The 18401-nt window shown below is 43.8% G+C and overlaps 1 protein-coding gene across 1 annotated transcript in view; it reads right to left on the bottom strand.

Annotated features, from left to right (window-relative positions):
• Window positions 1-6332, bottom strand: part of RAB40B (RAB40B, member RAS oncogene family) — a 186054-nt gene extending 179722 nt beyond the window's left edge. Inside the window, exon 1 of the mRNA XM_029600270.1 lies at window positions 5776-6332. Within this exon, the coding sequence (XP_029456130.1) occupies window positions 5776-5917 (142 nt within the window). The 5' untranslated portion in view covers window positions 5918-6332. The remainder of the gene's footprint in view (window positions 1-5775) is intronic.
• Window positions 6333-18401: the final 12069 nt, after the last annotated feature.

Genomic DNA, 18401 nt, shown 5'->3' on the forward strand with positions numbered 1-18401 from the left:
AATACATTTGGATAAAAACAAGGAAACCGAAAAACAAAATAAAACACATTCCTCTTTTCAAGCAGTCCATTACTGCAGAAAGAAAATGAATTCTGAAGCTCAGGATTAGGGTTAAGATGCCATTGTAGTTGGCAATTTGATCATTAGGAATGTAGATAGCTGGCTGACTGGTGATTGTGAGGATCACTTGGTAACTTTCCTGTCTATTGTGAAGGCAGTTGACTTCATGTGTCACCTAGCTAGGCTTTTAGAAAATGCTAGGAAGGAGCTGGCTGTCAAGGGACATGTGGGTAGGAATGGCATAGGAACGTGCAAGAAGCAGGTTCCAGAGTCTAAATTTAGGATCTTAAGTAGGAAACTGAAATCTAGGGTTGCATTTTCAGAAATGCTCCCCGTTCCACGTGGAGGGCCTCAGAGGCAGGCTGAGTTCCCGAGTGTCGATGCATAAATGAGACAATGGTGCAGGGAAAAGGGCTTTAGATTTATAAGTAACTGGGGAACATTCTGGAGATGAGGGAGCCAATTCCACAGGGTGAAATTTGACTGCTGTTGCTAACATTTAAAAAAGAAATACAGCTGCTTTTAAACTAGACCATGGGGGAAAACAGATGGTAGCTCAGACGCGCATGCTTTGGAGGGAGATATCTTCCAAGGACACTTGTAAAACAGGGAAGTTAGAATATTCCAATAGAGAGGTTGTGGTTAAGGCTGAAGTAACCCAGATAGATGTAAATAAAAAGCACATAGATGTGAAGAATTACCTGCATCTTCCGCTAATAATCAGATTGTGAATACAAATAAAAAAAACAAAAAACAATACCTTAAAATGTCTGTATAAAAATATCAGAAGTCTGAATGGAGAGTTAGAATGCATGGCATATGAGGATAAAGACATGATAGGTATCTCAGAGACACGGTGGAAGGAGGATAACCAATGGAACACTGTGATACCAGGGTATAAATTATATCGACATGACGGGGCAGATCAAATTGGTGGAGGGTTGGTACTGTATATAAAAGATGACAGAGTCATGCAGGATAAAAATCTTACAAGAAACAAAATCATGGTGGAATATTTATGGACAGAAATTCCATGTGTCGGGAAAAGCATAGCAATCCACCTGGTCAAGAGGAAGAAGCAGAGTGTGAAATGTTAGCAGAAATTTGAAGACAAACAAATTTGACAACACAATAATAATGGGAGCTTTTAAATACTCAAGTCTTGACTGAGTTAATGACTTATTGGGACATGCTAGAAGCTGAATTTCTTGACCATAAATGACTGTTTCATGAAGCAGTTGGTCCTAGAACCTACGAGAGGGGCAGTTACTTTAGATCTGGTGCAAGGGATTAATGTGGTGGGGCCACTTAGCAATAGTGATCATAATACATTCAAACTGGACATAATCACCGGAGGGAGGACATTAAGTAAAACTACTGCCGTAGCATATAACTTTAAAAAAGGAGACTATCATAGAATGAGGAAATTAGAAAAAAAGAATTTTTGTGTGTAAACTGCCTAGAATTGCTGAAGGGGCAGTCAAGAAAATAAAAGTATCAGCTGCAAAGGTTAAAAGATTGTATGAGGCATGGACATTATTTAAAATCTCAACTTGGAAGCCCAGAAAAAAAATGTATTAAAAAAGGTTGAAGGAACACCAAATGACTGTCAGCATGGTTTAATGGTAAGGTGAAAGAGGCAGTTAAAGCCAGAAGGGCATTTTTCAAAACATGGAAAGCAGACTCAAATGAAGGAAATAGGCAAGAGCATAAGTACTTGTAAGTTAGATGTAAAGCAGTAGTTAAGTCAGGCCATGAGAGAATTTATGGCAAGCATCTCCACAGAATCAAAAACAAATAGAAACTTTTTAAGAGCATAAGAACATGCCATGCTGGGTCAGACCAAGGGTCCATCAAGCCCAGCATCCTTTTTCCAACAGTGGCCAATCCAGGCCATTAAGTCTATTCCATGTTACATTGCTAGTAATAGCAGTGGCTATTTTCTAAGTCAACTTAATTAATAGCAGGTAATGGACTTCTCCAAGAACTTATCCAATCCTTTTTTAAACACCGCTATACTAACTGCACTACCCACATCCTCTGGCAACAAATTCCAGAGTTTAATTGTGTGTTGAGTGAAAAAGAACTTTCTCCGATTAGTTTTAAATGTGCCACATGCTAATTTCATGGAGTGCCCCCTATTTCTATTATCTGAAAGAGTAAATAACAGATTCAAATCTACCCGTTCTAGACCTCTCATGATTTTAAACACCTCTATCATATCCCCCCTCAGTCGTCTCTTCTCCAAGCTGAAAAGTCCTAACCTCTTTAGTCTTTCCTCATAGGGGAGCTGCTCCATTCCCCTTATCATTTTGGTCACCCTTCTCTGTACCTTCTCCATCACAATTATATCTTTTTTGAGATGCAGCAACCAGAATTGTACACAGTATTCAAGGTGTGGTCTCACCATGGAGTAATAAAGAGGCATTATGACATTTTCCGTTTTATTCACCATTCCCTTTCTAATAATTCCCAACATTCTGTTTGCTTTTTTGTCGGCCGCAGCACACTGAACCGACGATTTCAATGTGTTATCCACTATGACGCCTAGATCTCTTTCTTGGGTGGTAGCACCTAATATGGAACCTAACATTGTGTAACTATAGCATGGGTTATTTTTCCCTATATGCATAACCTTGCACTTATCCACATTAAATTTCACCTGCCATTTCGATGCCCAATTTTCCAGTCTCACAAGGTCTTCCTGCAATTTATCACAATCTGCTTGTGATTTAACTACTCTGAGCAATTTTGTATCATCTGCAAATTTGGTTATCTCATTTGTTGTATTTCTTTCCAGATCATTTATAAATATATTGAAAAGTAAGGGTCCCAATACAGATCCCTAAGGCACTCCACTGCCCACTCCCGTCCACTGAGAAAATTGTCCATTTAATCCTACTCTCTGTTTCCTGTCTTTTAGCCAGTTTGTAATCCACGAAAGGACATCGCCACCTATCCCATAACTTTTCACTTTTCCTAGAAGCCTCTCATAAGGAACTTTGTCAAACGCCTTCTGAAAATCCAAGTAGACTACATCTACCGGTTCACCTTTATCAACATGTTTATTAACTCCTTCAAAAAAGTGAAGCAGATTTGTGAGGCAAGACTTGCCTTGGGAAAAGCCAAGTACATTCAGATCAAAAACCCTCTGAAGGAATTGTTGAGCCACTAGATGACCAAAGGGTAAATAGATTGCTCAGGGAGAACAAAGAAATAGCAATAAAACTGAATGAATTCTTTTCCTAAGTTTTTACCAAGAAGGATGCTGGGAAAACATACCTACACTGGAAACACTCTTTGATGGTGGTCATTCTGAGCAACAAGCAAATCTCTGTGATAATGGTAGATGTAATAGATGAGACTGACAAACTAAGGAATAACAAATCACCAGGAGCAGATGGCATCCATCCCAGAGTCCTGAAAGAACTCAGACATGAAAGTGCAAACCTGACTAATCTGTAACCTATCATTTAAAGCAGCCACAGCACCTGAAGACTTGAGGGTGGCCAATGTAACGTAGATTTTTAAAAAGGGCTCCAGAGGTGATCCAGGAAACTATAGATTTGTGAACCTGACATCAGTGTCAGAAAACCTGGTAGAAGCTATTTTTACAAAAAGAAAAAAATGACTGGTTATATAGATAGACATGGCTTAATGGAAAAGAGTCAACATGGTTTTAGCATATGGTTTATGGTTTAGCCTTACCAATCTTTTAGATTTTTTTTTAAAGTGTATATAAACACGTAAATAAAAGGTAAATTAGTTGATATAGTTTATTTGGACTTTCTGATGACATTTGACAAAGTCCCTCATGAGCGACTTCTCAGGAAATTACAAAGACATGGGATAGGAGGCAGTGTCCTATTGCAGATTAGTAACTGGTTAAAAGAACGGAAACTGAGTAGGACTAAATGGTCAGTTTTCCAAATGGAGAAACATCATTAGTGATATACCACAGGGATCTGTACTAGGACTGGTGCTGCATAACATATTTATAAATGATCTACAAAAGGAAACAATGAGCGAGGTGATCAAATTTGCAGATGATACAAAATTATTCAAAGTTGTTAAAACAGCATGGATTATGTGGAACTGCAGAAAGACCTTGAGAGACTTAGAGACGGGCATCTGAAAACCAGATGAAATTTAATGTGGAAAAGTGCAACGTGATGCACATAGGGAAAAATAATTCCAACTACAGGTACACAGTGCTAGGGTCCATATTAGGAGGAAAAGCGCCTTGGAGTCCTTGTGGATAATATATTGAAATCCTCAGTTCAGTGTGCAGCAGCAGTCATAAAAGCAAATAGAATATTAGGAATGATCCGAAAAGGAATGGAGCGTAAAACAGAAAATATTTTGCCTCTGTATTGATCCATGGTGTGACCACACCTCAAGAATTGGATGCAGTTCTGGTTACCCCATCTAAAAGAAAAAAAAAGACCTACAGAACTAGAAAAGATGCAGAGAAGGGTAACAAAAATGATAAAGGCGATAGAATGACTCCTCTATGATGAGAGGCTTCATAAATTAGGGCTCTTCAGCTTAGAAAAGAGACAGCTGAAAGGGGACATGACAGAAGTAAAACCAGGAGTAGAGCAGAACAGATAAAGGACAGTTATTTACCCTTTCAAATCATACTACAAGTCTGAGACACACCATACAATTAACAACCAGAAGATTTCAAACAAATGCTAGAAAGTACTTTTTCATTCAATGGACAATCAAGCTTTAGAATCTGATCCCAGAGAATTTTTACTATGTATGTTAGTTGTATCCGCTGAGATTGGTGGATCAGCGGAATATAAAGTATTTAAATAAATACATAAATGTGGTTAAGGCAGCTAGCATAGCAGAATTTAAGAGAGGTTTAAACAAGTTCCTAGTGGAAAAGTCCATAAAATATTATTAGCCAGGTAGACTTGGGAAAACCATGGCTCTCTCTGGGAGTGAGTGGCAAAAAACAGATCTACTTTTTGGGATGTGCCGGATTCTTGTTACCCAGACTGGTCACTGTTGATGACAGGACATTGTGCTCACTAAACCTTGCTCTGACCCAGCATCAGTTTTCTCATGTTCTTAGGGTGTATTCTTTTTTTAGCTCATGTCATTATAAACCTAGCTAGCTAATAATGTCAACAAACTAAAAACATCAGCTACAGCAAGGACCTCCTAAGTTTTCAGCTTAGTTTGACCAAAGTGGGTAAAAAAAAACAACAAACCAATAAAGTCAACATGAACTGGAATTCATAGGCAGGAACCCAATATTTATGTCATTCTAATACACTTTGGGTTGTGCTTTTTGGTTTTTCAATAGCACTTGTAAAGGCACGTCTCCTGCTATACCTTAATATGTGAAAACTGTTAGGGATCAAATCAAATATTAAATTTGGGTCATATTGTTGAAAGAGGGAGACTTTAAGTACTGAAGAAAATTAGACTTTTCTAGAATGTAACTTGCTGTGCAAATACTTGCTGGATTCAGAGATTGGAATCTGGCCACCGTTCTGGTGTTAATATACCCATACAGTATCATAGTTGTAGATCTATGGTATAGATAAATGATCAATATCTACAATGACCAGCATGACTGAACACATCGCTTGGAGCAGCCTTAGAAAGAAAGGGATCTCGGATGGCTTTCAGATGTCTCACATAGCACCTATTAGTATTCGAATACGCTCCAAGCAATTAATCTCTACATGTACTTACCCATATTATAACCATAGGGCGATTCAGTGGCTCCATCCTGCAGGCTGGCCAAGATCTCCCCCTTCCCGACATCGCTGTCACCCACCAGCAGAAACTTCAGCAAGAAGTCATAGGCTTTAACGGGACTGCCTCTGTGGGTCATTCTCCCGAAGTCTCTTCGGCTCAGCCCATAATGAAATGAACCATAGCTAGCTTCGAAATCAGGGATCCAGGACACTCAGGACAAGTACAGGCATGATCAACACATCAAGACCGCGCCGCTTTAAATATTTCAAGAAAATAATAATATAACTTCCAACTGCATGCACTGCTCTCTACCTTCTTCTGCTCTTCCCAATGCTGCTGGCGTTTGTCAGAAATGGCCAAAGTCTTGGAAAGCAAACCAGCATTGGCAGAAACACAGTGTTCCCAAGTAGGATGTTTCCCCGTCAAAATGGGCTGCTTTTTAAATTTACAGGCAATTTTTTTTTTTTACGGCAGGTTTTCCATCGTGTTGTCGCTGACAATCAGCAACGTCTATTTTCCTCCTGGCTTCCACATACAGCTCTGGTCGATACTGTAGAAAGGCAATGGAAGAGGTGGGAGGGAGAGGGGGCGGAGTTACGCGCCTGCGCACAATCACGGAGACATTACAGGCTGCTTGCAGGCGAGAGCCTCCTGAAATCTAACGGCCGCTTCCGGTCTCGAGGGTCTGCTGGTACGGCGCATGTTCCTTAAGTTGCCGTTACCTGGCTCTTAGGTACGGTGTACTGTACTCTTCCCTGGTTATAGCGAGGGTGGTGGAACACGTATAACCATTTTTATTGAGTATAGTATTCTTTTATTTCATGCCATGCTGGTAATGTGCGCGCTGCTGGAACGCTAGTGGGGGAGGGAAGAGGCTGGGTGCGGCAGCTAACCTGGCCGGTCTGGGTTGGAAGGCCCGAGGCGTAGATAAAGGACTGGAAGCGCAGAAGATACAATATCAGAGAGATCGGAATCCGCTCTGATTGGTGGGTCCTGGGGTTTATAATGGACGGAATGAAGGTTTGTCTGTAACTGGTGAACTGCGGTTGCCATGGGAACGTAAAGCCTAAGCATGGCATTATGGCTGTGTGAGTTCTTACCGAACCCCTTCAAATGCTCCAAAAGCTAATGCTGAATTGGTCCCCACCTCCCCTGCCTGTATGCCCTCCCTACCCATTGCTCCTTCCTGCGCCAAGCTAAGTAGTCAAGTCCTACCTATGCCCTGAAGCTCTCTTGATAGTCACTAAATCTCTCAGAGCCTGGGCTCTGTCAGTGAAGTTTGATTTAAACTCCCACCTTGTATTACGTACCGTCCCTATTTTATTTATTTATTTATTTATTTAGTAACACCAAGCACCCTATATGAACAAGCAGTCCACCTAAAATTAGCAAGTCATCTTATGCACAGTGCTGTCCCTCCATATTCCCAATCACTCTACAACTACCATTCAAAAACTCTTCTTTCAAAACTGCAGTACCATTATTATTTTGCCTTCCAAATACACGGGCATATCTCCCAAATTGAGACCCATAGATGTTGGGAATTCTAGAAAAAAAAATATTGATTTCAGCATGCTCCTATTTTAAGGACGTTTCCGTCAGTAAAACCAGTTTTCATTCATGTTTCTAGCTTCAATCACAGTTTTCTGAGTTTTTATATAGGTGTAGGTTTTATCTAAATTGTACAGTATTATGACTGCTGTATTTGTCTTTGAATATGTAGAAATAAGGATCAGCAAACAAACTGTAGGTGATAGCTTTTTATTGAACTAACTCAAAGCTTATCATTAATGTATTAACTTAGTCCAATAAAAGGATATTACCTAGAGTTTGTTTGCTTGGTCAGAAAATCCAGATTCTAACGATTGCCATCAGTAAGTAACAGATACTTCAATAATGTCCAGGTTTATCTCAGGTTGCATTTCTATGTAAATAGCATACAGTCTTTCATTACACATTTTTATGAAACCTTGTACTAGTAACAAGACTTCTTATTGCAGTTCAAATGAGGTAAAAAGACTGAAAATTAAATTTAAATTTTTGCCCTTTTAAAAAGTACTTTGGGTAACATTTGCTTAAATTTCTATAAGCAGTTCTCTTGTAATGCTCCATAGCATTAGGGAGCTCCCATAGTCAGAGCAAGCTGTGTTAGAGAATCCAGAATTAGAAGTTGCTGGAAGAATTTAACAATTAACAATATATATAATCATTGAAGCAGTGCAGCATGCTCATGAGTGTGCACCATGTGAACTTTTGATGCTTTGATATACTGTACAGTTCACACTAGATTGTTTTTTGGTTGCACAAGTAACAGGTTGTCTAACATTCTATGCTGTAAATAACTGAGGCTTTTGATGATTTGCCCCAGTTTCAGTTACCTACCTTTTTCCTGTATGTTCTAAATACATGGCATTAGAGACACTTTTGTCCTTGAATCTTCCAAAAGTGGCAATTAACCCTTATTTGGAATGAAAAGATTTGTGGACCAGTTTTTAGACAGTCTGCCATGCTTGCAGGCCTGCAGACATGTTTTCAAAGAGAGACCCTTCATGGAGTTTCCCTTTTGAAAATATGGGCCAGTGGGTAATGAGGCAGCACGCTGAGCACATTTGCACCTGTTTTGAATGTACCCAAGTGGAATTTCCCTCCCCGCAACCTTACCCTGCCCCCTTTTCCAACATGGATGAAAGTACCCATGTTATGAACAGTGTGGGTAATTTTAACCTGCATTGAGGGGAGGGCAATTTTCAGTGGGGCTTTTCCTGTGGGTAAATAGGATAATTTTCAAACTTTTCTCTTGTTTGTTTTTAATTGGTAGAGTAGTGGGTTTCTTGCACCAATAACTGATTAATTTGAAAAGCATGACATACCCTTTTGTTTTGCAGACAGTAGCAAGAGGCATGACCTTTGACAGGTTTTCTAGTTACTCCAGTACTCCGTTTTCATGTGTAGGTTGAATGTTTTTGCAATTTCCTTGGTCTTGAAGAGCAAACTGTTGTTCCCCACAGGAGCTAGAGTACATTACTTAGCTCCTTGTATGACCAGCAAGCATCATTATTAGAGCAATAGCTGACTTTCCTTTGTAAAGGGGCTGTGAGTGAACCCAAAAACTTAATCCAGGAATCCATTTTGAATGTATAATTTACAGTTCAGAGCATCAGCCATTGGTCTACCCATTTTTTATTACTAGAGTATTCCAACCCTGCCCTGTTCTATTTTTTTTTTTTTTTTAGATCTATATTCTGAAGTAATTTGTGGAACCAAAGTGTGTGTATGACTGGAACATACAGTGAAATTAAGAATAAGCATGAAAGGAGCAAGTACCTATCACTTCACAGAAGTCTGGGGCCTCCAAATGGAAATCCATGTTGTCTACAGTAAATCTGTGTATTTAAGAAAATGAGCTGATTTGCAGGCTGCCACCCCTGCCATTTGAGCTACAAACAGTACAGTTAAACACTTTTTATATTTGTGTGTGTGTTTGCAGCCAGAGTCCTCAGTGTGTACTGTGAATTGATTTCACTCTCCAGCCTGCTTGCCATTTCTTCAAATAAAAGGCAAAAAAGCAACCCTCACCTTGACCTGAATGAAGGGATGCAAAGGATAGAGTAACTATAATCCTGAACTCCTCTATTATATAGAGAAAAAAAAACTGCATTTATCTTGGTGGGTTGTTGAGAAGTTTTTTGTGAATTCTGCTTAAAAATCCTTTTCCATCAAGTCCCAGTTTGTTACATTCTGAAACAATCCTCCTCCTCAAACCACTATTGGCTCCATTGTGTCTGCACTTCTGTTGGCTTCATCTGGAATGAAAGTATTGAAAACATAAGTCCTGCAACACTTGGGGTCTTTAATTTGGCCATTATCCTGTAACTACCTAGGTTCTTAATCTTTATTGTTCTCTTCTGTTTCTGAGGCAGTGTCACACTTCATGCAGTCCAGTGGATCAAGGGCTAAAGACGCAAGCTCTGCCTTCTGCCCTCCTGGACCTCCCAACTTATGGTGTCATGTGTTGTATACATTTTCACTTGGCCATAGGTGCCAAACTGCCTAGCTACAGCTCTGCTACAGAGACTTCAGTGCATTTGTGGCAACCCCTGTGACTGGAAGATTGTCATTCTGGAGGTTGTCATGCATGCAGCAGGGCTTGCTCAAGTTGTATGGAATGTTTGGGTTCTTTGCTAGACACTGTCTTAGTTTTGGACTCCTGATTTTTTACCTTTGGTGGCTATGCAGCTCCCTACCAACAGGTCCAGGTATAAATAAGTTCTTTCCTAGCAGGTAGCCAGATGAACTCTGGACCAATGGGTTATGTGCTCCCCTGCTAGCAGATGAGATGGAGTCAGGTTTCAAAGCTGATGTCACCCTAGATATACTCCTGCAGTGACCTCATTCAGTATCTCTCCGTCTCCTAGTAGATGGGGATGCGCAATCCCCACACCAGCAGCAGTGTTTAGTGGATTGCAGCTTTGGTTTGAAGAAGAAATTTAAATTTACCTCTAAATTGGGAGAAAGATCGAGCCCCGTTCTCCTGTGGTGATACCTAAGGGTCCTCCCCCCAGTTGAGAATTCCTGAGGTGATTTCTGAGATTCCTCAGAGGTGTGCCTTGGTCCGGTAGTCGGTTCCTGGCATGAACTTTGCTGCTGAAGCAGCTGAAAGGCAGTAGGTGCAGGAAGCCGAGTGCGATGGTGACAGCTTAAGCCCTCTCCCCTCGCAGCCAGAGATCATCTCTCTACTCAGCGGTAAATGCTGAGCCCAGGTAAGTAGGGAAGAACTCCTCCTATTCAGAGATGTGGAAGGGCTTTGGTAAGTCTTTCCTCTGGTCTCCTTGCTCGGTGTGCCATACTGATGTCGTTCCCAATCCCGTTTCTCCCCCCCCCCCCCCCCATGGGCTAGGCCCCGCTTCAGGCTCGGTGGGCTGTCATGCATGGCTGGCCGCGGCAGTGCCATCTTGCACGCGGTTTGGTGTGGCACCGTTTTCCCCATTGTCCGTTAGTACGTGCGGTGCGAGCCGGCCCTTTGTGCACCTAACGCATGCATACATTAGCGCACAACCGGACGCTTAGACTTACGCGTGTTGAGGCGGGTTTGTGCACGCTCAAGAGCCACTAATCAGCTGAATGCACAAGCTACAGAGTACTATGGCTCCGGCAACAAAGAAGCACAAGCAACACTCCCTTTCTGCTGCCTGCTATATTAGGGCTGTGTCAGCACTTTGAGGAAGCTCCGGGAGGGCTGGACTCCCAGAAATTTTCCACGTCCGGCCCCTCCCAGTCCAAGGAAAGGTCAACCACTCCAATTTTGATTAGCCTTCATTGGCTTCCGATAGCTCAGAGAATTCTATATAAAACTTGCTGCATCTTCCACAAGGCCATCTATGGACACAAAACTGACTGGTTAAATTTTTCTATTCGTATGCACACTTCTCACAGATCATTAAGATCCGTGAATAAAGGGCTTCTTTACGTCCCTTCAATAAATACTGCACATCTAGCCTTAGTCCAAGATAGTTATCTCCATTGCACGCCCAAGCATTTGGAATACCTTGCCAACTGATTTAAGACTCTAGACTGAGTCAAATAAATTCAAGAAAGGGCTGAAAACGTGGCTCTTTGAGCAAGCCTTTATGGACAGATTACAAGCATAGTCTCAAATTGAGAATTAACCAACTTTGTTGGTCGCAATGCATGTTTGAATGTTTTAATTGTTTTATGCTCTGCTCGTGTACTGATTGTTGTTTTCCTTGTGATGTATTGTTCAATGCCTTAAGGTTTTTTGCACACCGTTATGATGTAATTACAAATGACGGTATATAAAATCTTTTAAATAAATTATCTGGTTGCACCCCGGACCTGACAATTCCGAGACTGCTTCCTCCTCGGGAGAGGGCAGTTCAGCGGCCCCTACCCCAGTTCCTCCTGGGCTAAGTGTGGACCCGGCAACCTTTTCTTGGTTGGAATTCTTTCATGGCCTTCAAGCCTTTGTTCAGGCGCAATCAGCTACTGCCCTTGCCTGGTCTGAGCCCCAGCTGGGAAAGCCTTGTCCTCCCAGCCCTAACAGCATGCCTCTGGACATGCCTCACCAAGAGTATCCCCAAGAGGAACCCAGACACCACAGACCTCAAAGGGGATGCAGACTCATTGGAGGACGGGGAAATCCCTCCAGGCCTGGAGCCATACTGGACCATGCTATGGTTTTTCCACAGAGATGATTTACCGGCCCTGGTCTCCCAGACCCTAAAGACACTGGGAGTTCCTAGCACAGTTGGAACCAAAGAAGAATCCCATCCTGGTGTCTCTACAGAAAGCCTCTTGCTATTTCCCAATGCTGGAAGTCATCCAGGAGTTGATTGACCTGGAATGGGATGCCCCGGAAGCCAGTTTTAAAGGAAGTCTGGCCTTGGAGGTCTTGTATCCTCTGGACCTGGCAGCCAAAGAACACCTGTGTTTCCCAAAAGTGGATGCCCTGGTCTGCGCTGTCTCGAAGCGAACTACTATCCCAGTAATGGGAGGAGCAGCCTTGAAGGATGCTTATGATAGGCAGTTGGAATTCATCCTTAAGCAAGCCTTTGACGCGACAGCAATGACACTGCAGATCACTTCCTGTTGTGCCCTGGTGGCTCGTTCATGTCTGCTTCGAGAGAGAGCTCAGCGGCGCATCCGAGAGAAGCAATCGAGCCCACTGCAGCCTTCCTAGTGGATACAAGCTCGGACCTAGTGCGTACCTCGGCGAGAGGAGTAGCCTCAGTGGTGGCAGCCAAAAGAGCTATGGTTGCGAAATAGGTCAGCGGACAGGACCTCTAAGGCAAACCTCACAAAGATGCCCTTTAAGGGATCCCTCCTATTTGGAAGCAAATTGGAAAAGCTAGCCAGTAAGTGGGGTGAATCTCCAATGCTGCGGCTACTGGAAGATAAGAAAAAGAGGTCGCAGTGCCCTTTGCCCATGAGAGGTCGGGCCAGGGGCTCCCAATGCTTCCAGCCCTACAGAAACTTGTCATATCAGACATCTCAGCCCTCGGGAACGTTTCTGTCCTTTTGGAGCTGACAACCAAAAAGAGGAACGGGTTCGGGCTCAGCTTCTGAGCTTCCCAATGAAGTTTGGCCGATCTATCCACGGGACGAGGAGATATGGGGCTGACTATCCCTCTTCTATCAGCGGTGGGTCGAGATCATGTCTGACAAATGGGTACTGGAAATCATATGAGAAAAATACGCTCTGGAATTTTGCAGCATCCCTTGGGACATGTTCATGTCGTCACCTTGCCACTCCTAGCACAAAAAACTGGCAGTGGAATCCACATTGATAAGGCTTCTCAGTCTGAGGGCTATAACCCTTGTACCTACACCCCAAGTAAATATGGGGGGGGGGGGGGGGGTGTTCCATCTATTTCATCATACCCAAGAAGAAGAGTTCTTTCCGACTCATCCTGGATCTCAAGAGCGTCTATCATCTGCTGATAATTAACTTCCGCATGGAAACTCTTCGTTCCGTCATAATGGCCATACGACCGGGAGAGTTCTTAACCTCCCTGGACCTCTCGGAGGCTTACCTTCAAATTACAATCCGTCACAACCACTAGCGTTTCCTATGCTTTGCGGTACTGGGCCACCATTGTCAGTTCCAGTCATTGCTCTTCGGCCTGGCATCCATCCCCAGAACATTGTCCAAAATTATAGTGATCGTGGTGGCGGCACTGAGGAAAGAAGGGATCCTGGTGCACCCTTATTTAGATGATTGGCTGATCCGGGCAAAGTTATTGGAAGAGAGCCTCCAGGTGACCAGAAGGGTCAGGTCCCTCTTACAGGAACTCGGGTCATGAACACAGATGAGTAGTCTCAAGCCCCCCCCCCCCCCCCATCCTTAGAATACCTGGGAGTACAGTTCAACACCAAGCAGGACAAGGTCTTCCTCCTTCCCTCAAGGATAAAGAAACTGATGTACCAGTGTTTCGGTTTACAAACACAATATGCCTCAGGGTGTGGAACTATCTCCAGGTCCTCAGCCTGATGGCATCAACCCTGGAAGTACAACCGTGGGCAAGGGCACACATGCGGCCACTCCAGCACTCTCTGCTGTCATGTTGGAATCCACTATCTCAAGACTACTCGATTTGCCTCAGCCTATCAATGGAGGTATGTTCTCTGCTCCAGTAGTGGCTACAGAAAGTTCACCTAAGCAGGGGTGTAAGCCTGTCCCCACCAAACTGGATAGTCCTCACGACGGACGTGAGTCTCCGTGGGTGGGGAGCTCACTGTCAGGAATTGACAACCCAGGGGTAATGGACCGTGGAAGAAGCGTGCTGGAATATAAACCGCCTGGAAAAGCATGAGCAATCAAATTAGCATGACTACAGTTCAGCCACAGGCTCCAGAGAAAGGCAGTCTGCGTGATGTCTGACAAGGTAGCCTACATCAACTGCTAGGGAGGAACCAAAAGCCGCCAAGTGTCTCTGGAGATAGACCACCATATGGAATGGGTGGAGTTAAATCTACAAGGGATCTCTGCCTCCCACGTCGCGGGAAAAGACATCAGAGCAGACATTCTCAGCAGGGAGAGTCTGGATCCAGGGGAATGGGCGTTGTCGACAAGAGCCTTCCAGCTCCTAGTAGATTGCTGGGGTCTCCCATCCATCAACCTACTGGCTACATCTCACGATGCAAAGGTCCCCCGATTCTTCAGTCACAGACGAGATCAGTGATCCCAAGGGATCAATGACCTGGTCAGAGGAGGACTTACTGTATGCCTTCCCTCTCTGGCCTCTGCTGGGCAAGATCATCCACAAGATCGAACACCACAGAGGATTAGTCCTTCTGGTGGCCCCAGATTGGCCCAGACGCCCGTGATAGACAGACATGCGGAGGCTTCTTGTGGAGAGCCCCCTATGCCTTCCCTCCAACAAGGTTCAATTCTTCATGAGGACCCAACTCGATTTTTTTTTTCTTACGGTCTGGCCCTTAAGAAGGCTCGTCTGATAAAGTGCAAAAGTTCTCAGCGTCCCTGGCATACGTATGGATCTGGAGAATATTTGAGGCCTGGTGCGAGGATCTCTGGGTGCCCCTGCGAATGACTAAGATCTCCATGATTCAGGAATTTTTACAGGATGGCCTGAACAAAGGATTGTCCATCAACTCCTTGAAGGTCCAGGTGGCGTGTCTCTCCTGTTTCAGGGGCAAGGTGAATGGAACCCGCTTGTCGGCGCATCCAAACTTGGCCTATTTCCTTAAAGGGATTAAACACCTCCGACCACCCTTAAAGTGGCCGGTCCCCCAATGGAACCTTAGCAGGACCTTCCTGTCGGCCACTGCACAGTCTGTCTCTGTGCCTGTTAACGGTGAAGAAAGTATTCTTGGTGGCGATATGCTTGGCTCATTGCATCTCTGAAGTACAAGCGCTGTCATGTCTGGAGCCGATCCTTCAGTTTACTCCAGGAATAGTACAGCTTCGCACCATCCCTTCCTTCTTACCAAAGGTAGTCTCGGAGTTTCACCTGAACCAGTCCATTTCCTTACTGTCCCCTGATAGACACAAGGACACAGAAGACTAACACCTCCTACACCACTTAAACGTCAGTTGGCTTTTAGTACGGTATCTAGAATATTCAGAACCGGTGCGCAAGACAGACTGCTTGCTTGTTCTTCACAGGGGAAGAAAACAAGATGAAGTGGCTTTGCATCCAAAATAAAGGGGATGGAGCAGCTCCCCTATGAAGAAAGGCTGAAGAGGTTAGGGCTGTTCAGCTTGGAGGGGGGGATATGATAGAGGTCTTTAAGATCATGAGAGATCTTGAACGAGTAATGTGAATCGATTATTTACACTTTCGGATAATAGAAGGACTAGGGGGCATTCCATGAAGTTAGCAAGTAGCATATTTAAGACTAATCTGAGAAAATTCTTTTTTACTCAGTGCACAATTAAGCTCAGGAATTTGTTGCCAGAGGATGTGGTTAGTGCAGTTAGAGTAGCTGGGTTCAAAAAAGGTTTGGTTAAGTTCTTGGAGGAGAACTCCATTAATTGCTATTAATCAAGTTTACTTGATTAATAGCAATGGATGGCCGGTGCCATCTTGTGCTCCTACCATGTGACAGGGGCTGACCAATGGCACCAGTAGCCCCTGGGTCATAGTGAGGGCAAAGGCTATCGGCGCCATTTTGATTACTGACAGCCGATGGCCTGAGGGCAGGAGATCGCTCCTGGACCACCAGGGACTTTTGGCAAGTCTTGGGGGACCCTCCTGTCCCCCACAAGACTTGCCAAAAGTCCAGTGGGGGACAGAAAACCTGCCTATTTAGACAAGTATTCTCATAATAGCCCTCCCTCCCCTCCTAGTCCTCCCATCTTCTTACTCTGCCGGTATTCATTTATTCAATTAGCTATGCAATTAACCAACCTTCCTGTAAATAATTAATCAACCTACCTGTAAATAACTTTCCCTGTGACTACATGTACCTGTAAATAGCTTTTACTCCTTAACACCGTTGATGGTTTCCCCCTTGTATCTTATATTACATTACTCGCTGTTTATTAATTTTTATGCATTGTTCCTTGTTCTCTGTAAAGCTCGGTTAGCTAATGTTTTTTGTTCTATGTGAACCGATGAGATATTCCCAACGTTCGGTATATAAAAGTTTCTAAATAAATAAATAAATGACTAATACAATGTTTGTTCCTAACACTTAATTTCTCATCTCTAAAATAATAAAGTTAATTAATTAAAATTATATCAAGAACATCCAATAAACATTGAAAATAAAATCTAAATACCTCATACTTCCTAAAATTATATACTAAAACATATTACGTTCCTAAAAAATTTAAGTTGTATCTAAATTCTAATCAAGTTTTCCAATAGTATATCCACAATAGCTTTTGAAGAGAATACTGAATGGCTGAGGTCACTGCAGGGGGTATATCTAGGGTGACGTCAGCTTTGAAACTTGACTCAGTCTTCATCTGCTAGCAGGGGAGCACATACCCCATTGGTCCTGAGTCCATCTGTCTACACTAAGGAAAACAAAATTATCAGGGAAGTAATTTCTCCAGTTAATATTTGCTGATACCTAATATTTTACCCCTTACCCTTCACCCATTTTCAGGAAGGAGGGAGGTTATTTAGCTGAACCAAATTTTGCATAAAGCTAGTCCTGCAGGGACTTCTAATCTTTTGTTTAGTTGGGAAGGAGAGGGACCTGTTATCTTTGCTGCTCAGTGATTTTTGTTGAAAAACAACCTATATATGAATAAATAGCTCCTGAGATTCTCAAGTTATTTACATATTGTCCTGATCCTGCAGGCTTCTCTGATTAGGAGGATTAACATCCTTTTCCTTATTCCCCTGCTAGACCAGTTCTTACTATAGGGATTTCCTCCCCCATAGCTGGTACTATGACAGAGAACATGCCTCCAAGTTGTTTGCTGTGATGTCACTTCCTCTATAAGGAAGTCTTGCTAGGGGCAGTCCTTAGTAGTTCTTTGTCTCACAGCAGGTACAGATGAGTGCTGTTCATTTCAACCCCAAACCCCCCCCCCTTTTTTTTTTTTTGTTTTCCTCAAGATGATTAGCAGCTTGCTCCCACGGGGCAGTCCCGGGGCTTTCCCCATCAGCTGCAATACCCAGGTCATGGTCTGCTTCCCCCGGCGATTCACTCGGGCAGTGTCCCCCAGCCCTCGCGAGCGCTGGAGCGGCTGCCCTGGAACGGGGCTATCCCCTCCCCACAGGGAGATCGGAAGCCTGAGGGCTAAGTGCTTTACCCCTGACACTGCCTCTCCCACCTTTGGAAACTCAGTGAGTAAATCTGAAAAAAAAAAATGGGGAGAAAGAGGCAAACAGAAAGTAAGCACTAGGGAAGCAAGCTGATCTTCCAAGAAGATCTAGGGGGCAAGGTGCTCCTCGCTCTGGAGCTGCAGGAGCAGAAAGCAGCGATGCATCTGGCCCACGTAAGCAGGGGAAGCGTTCCTAAAGCAGGCTTGTAAGAACTCTTTCACTACTTCGGCAAGCCAGTTCTTGGAGAAATGTTGAGAGGAAGGAGATATCCTGCCTGTGGGACCAAGAGGCTCCCTACTATGGCAGGTTCCTTCTGTGAATCACACCCTCCCCTCCCCCCCCCCTCCGGTAGAACAAGTGGGTGGTGAGCCCTCGGTGGGCAAGGAAGAGGGGGGACAATGAGGCAGTGTTGCTCCAATTAAGCAGGAGCTGTGGGGACCAGGAGATCTCAGGCCCTCACTCACTGGCTTCTTCAGAGGATAGGCAGGGGAAGCTGAAGGACTCTGCTTCTCTGGCCGGGGGCCCCCTTACCACCATCTCAGCAGACTTTGTCCTCTGATGCACTAAGCATACTAGGCCATGTAGAACAGCCAAGCCTTCCCAGGTTCTTCTGGAGCCATGGGTCAGGGGTTGCCTCATAAAAACCCCAGGCTCTTCATGAGCCGGGGCGTTCCTTGAGAACCTCCAAGTTTAGGGGAAGCTTTCCCAGTCTGGACTCGTATTTCTTAGAGGAACAGGACTCCTCCTCAGAGAATGAGAGATGCAGCAGTGGTACATCTTTTTGCAGAGAGGAACTGCCAACATTAATTGTTAATACCTTGGTGGCCCTCCTGATTGTGGATCCCAGGAGGGAGGACC

This window comes from Rhinatrema bivittatum, chromosome 4, assembly GCF_901001135.1.
Source record: "Rhinatrema bivittatum chromosome 4, aRhiBiv1.1, whole genome shotgun sequence".
Lineage (NCBI taxonomy): Eukaryota > Metazoa > Chordata > Amphibia > Gymnophiona > Rhinatrematidae > Rhinatrema > Rhinatrema bivittatum.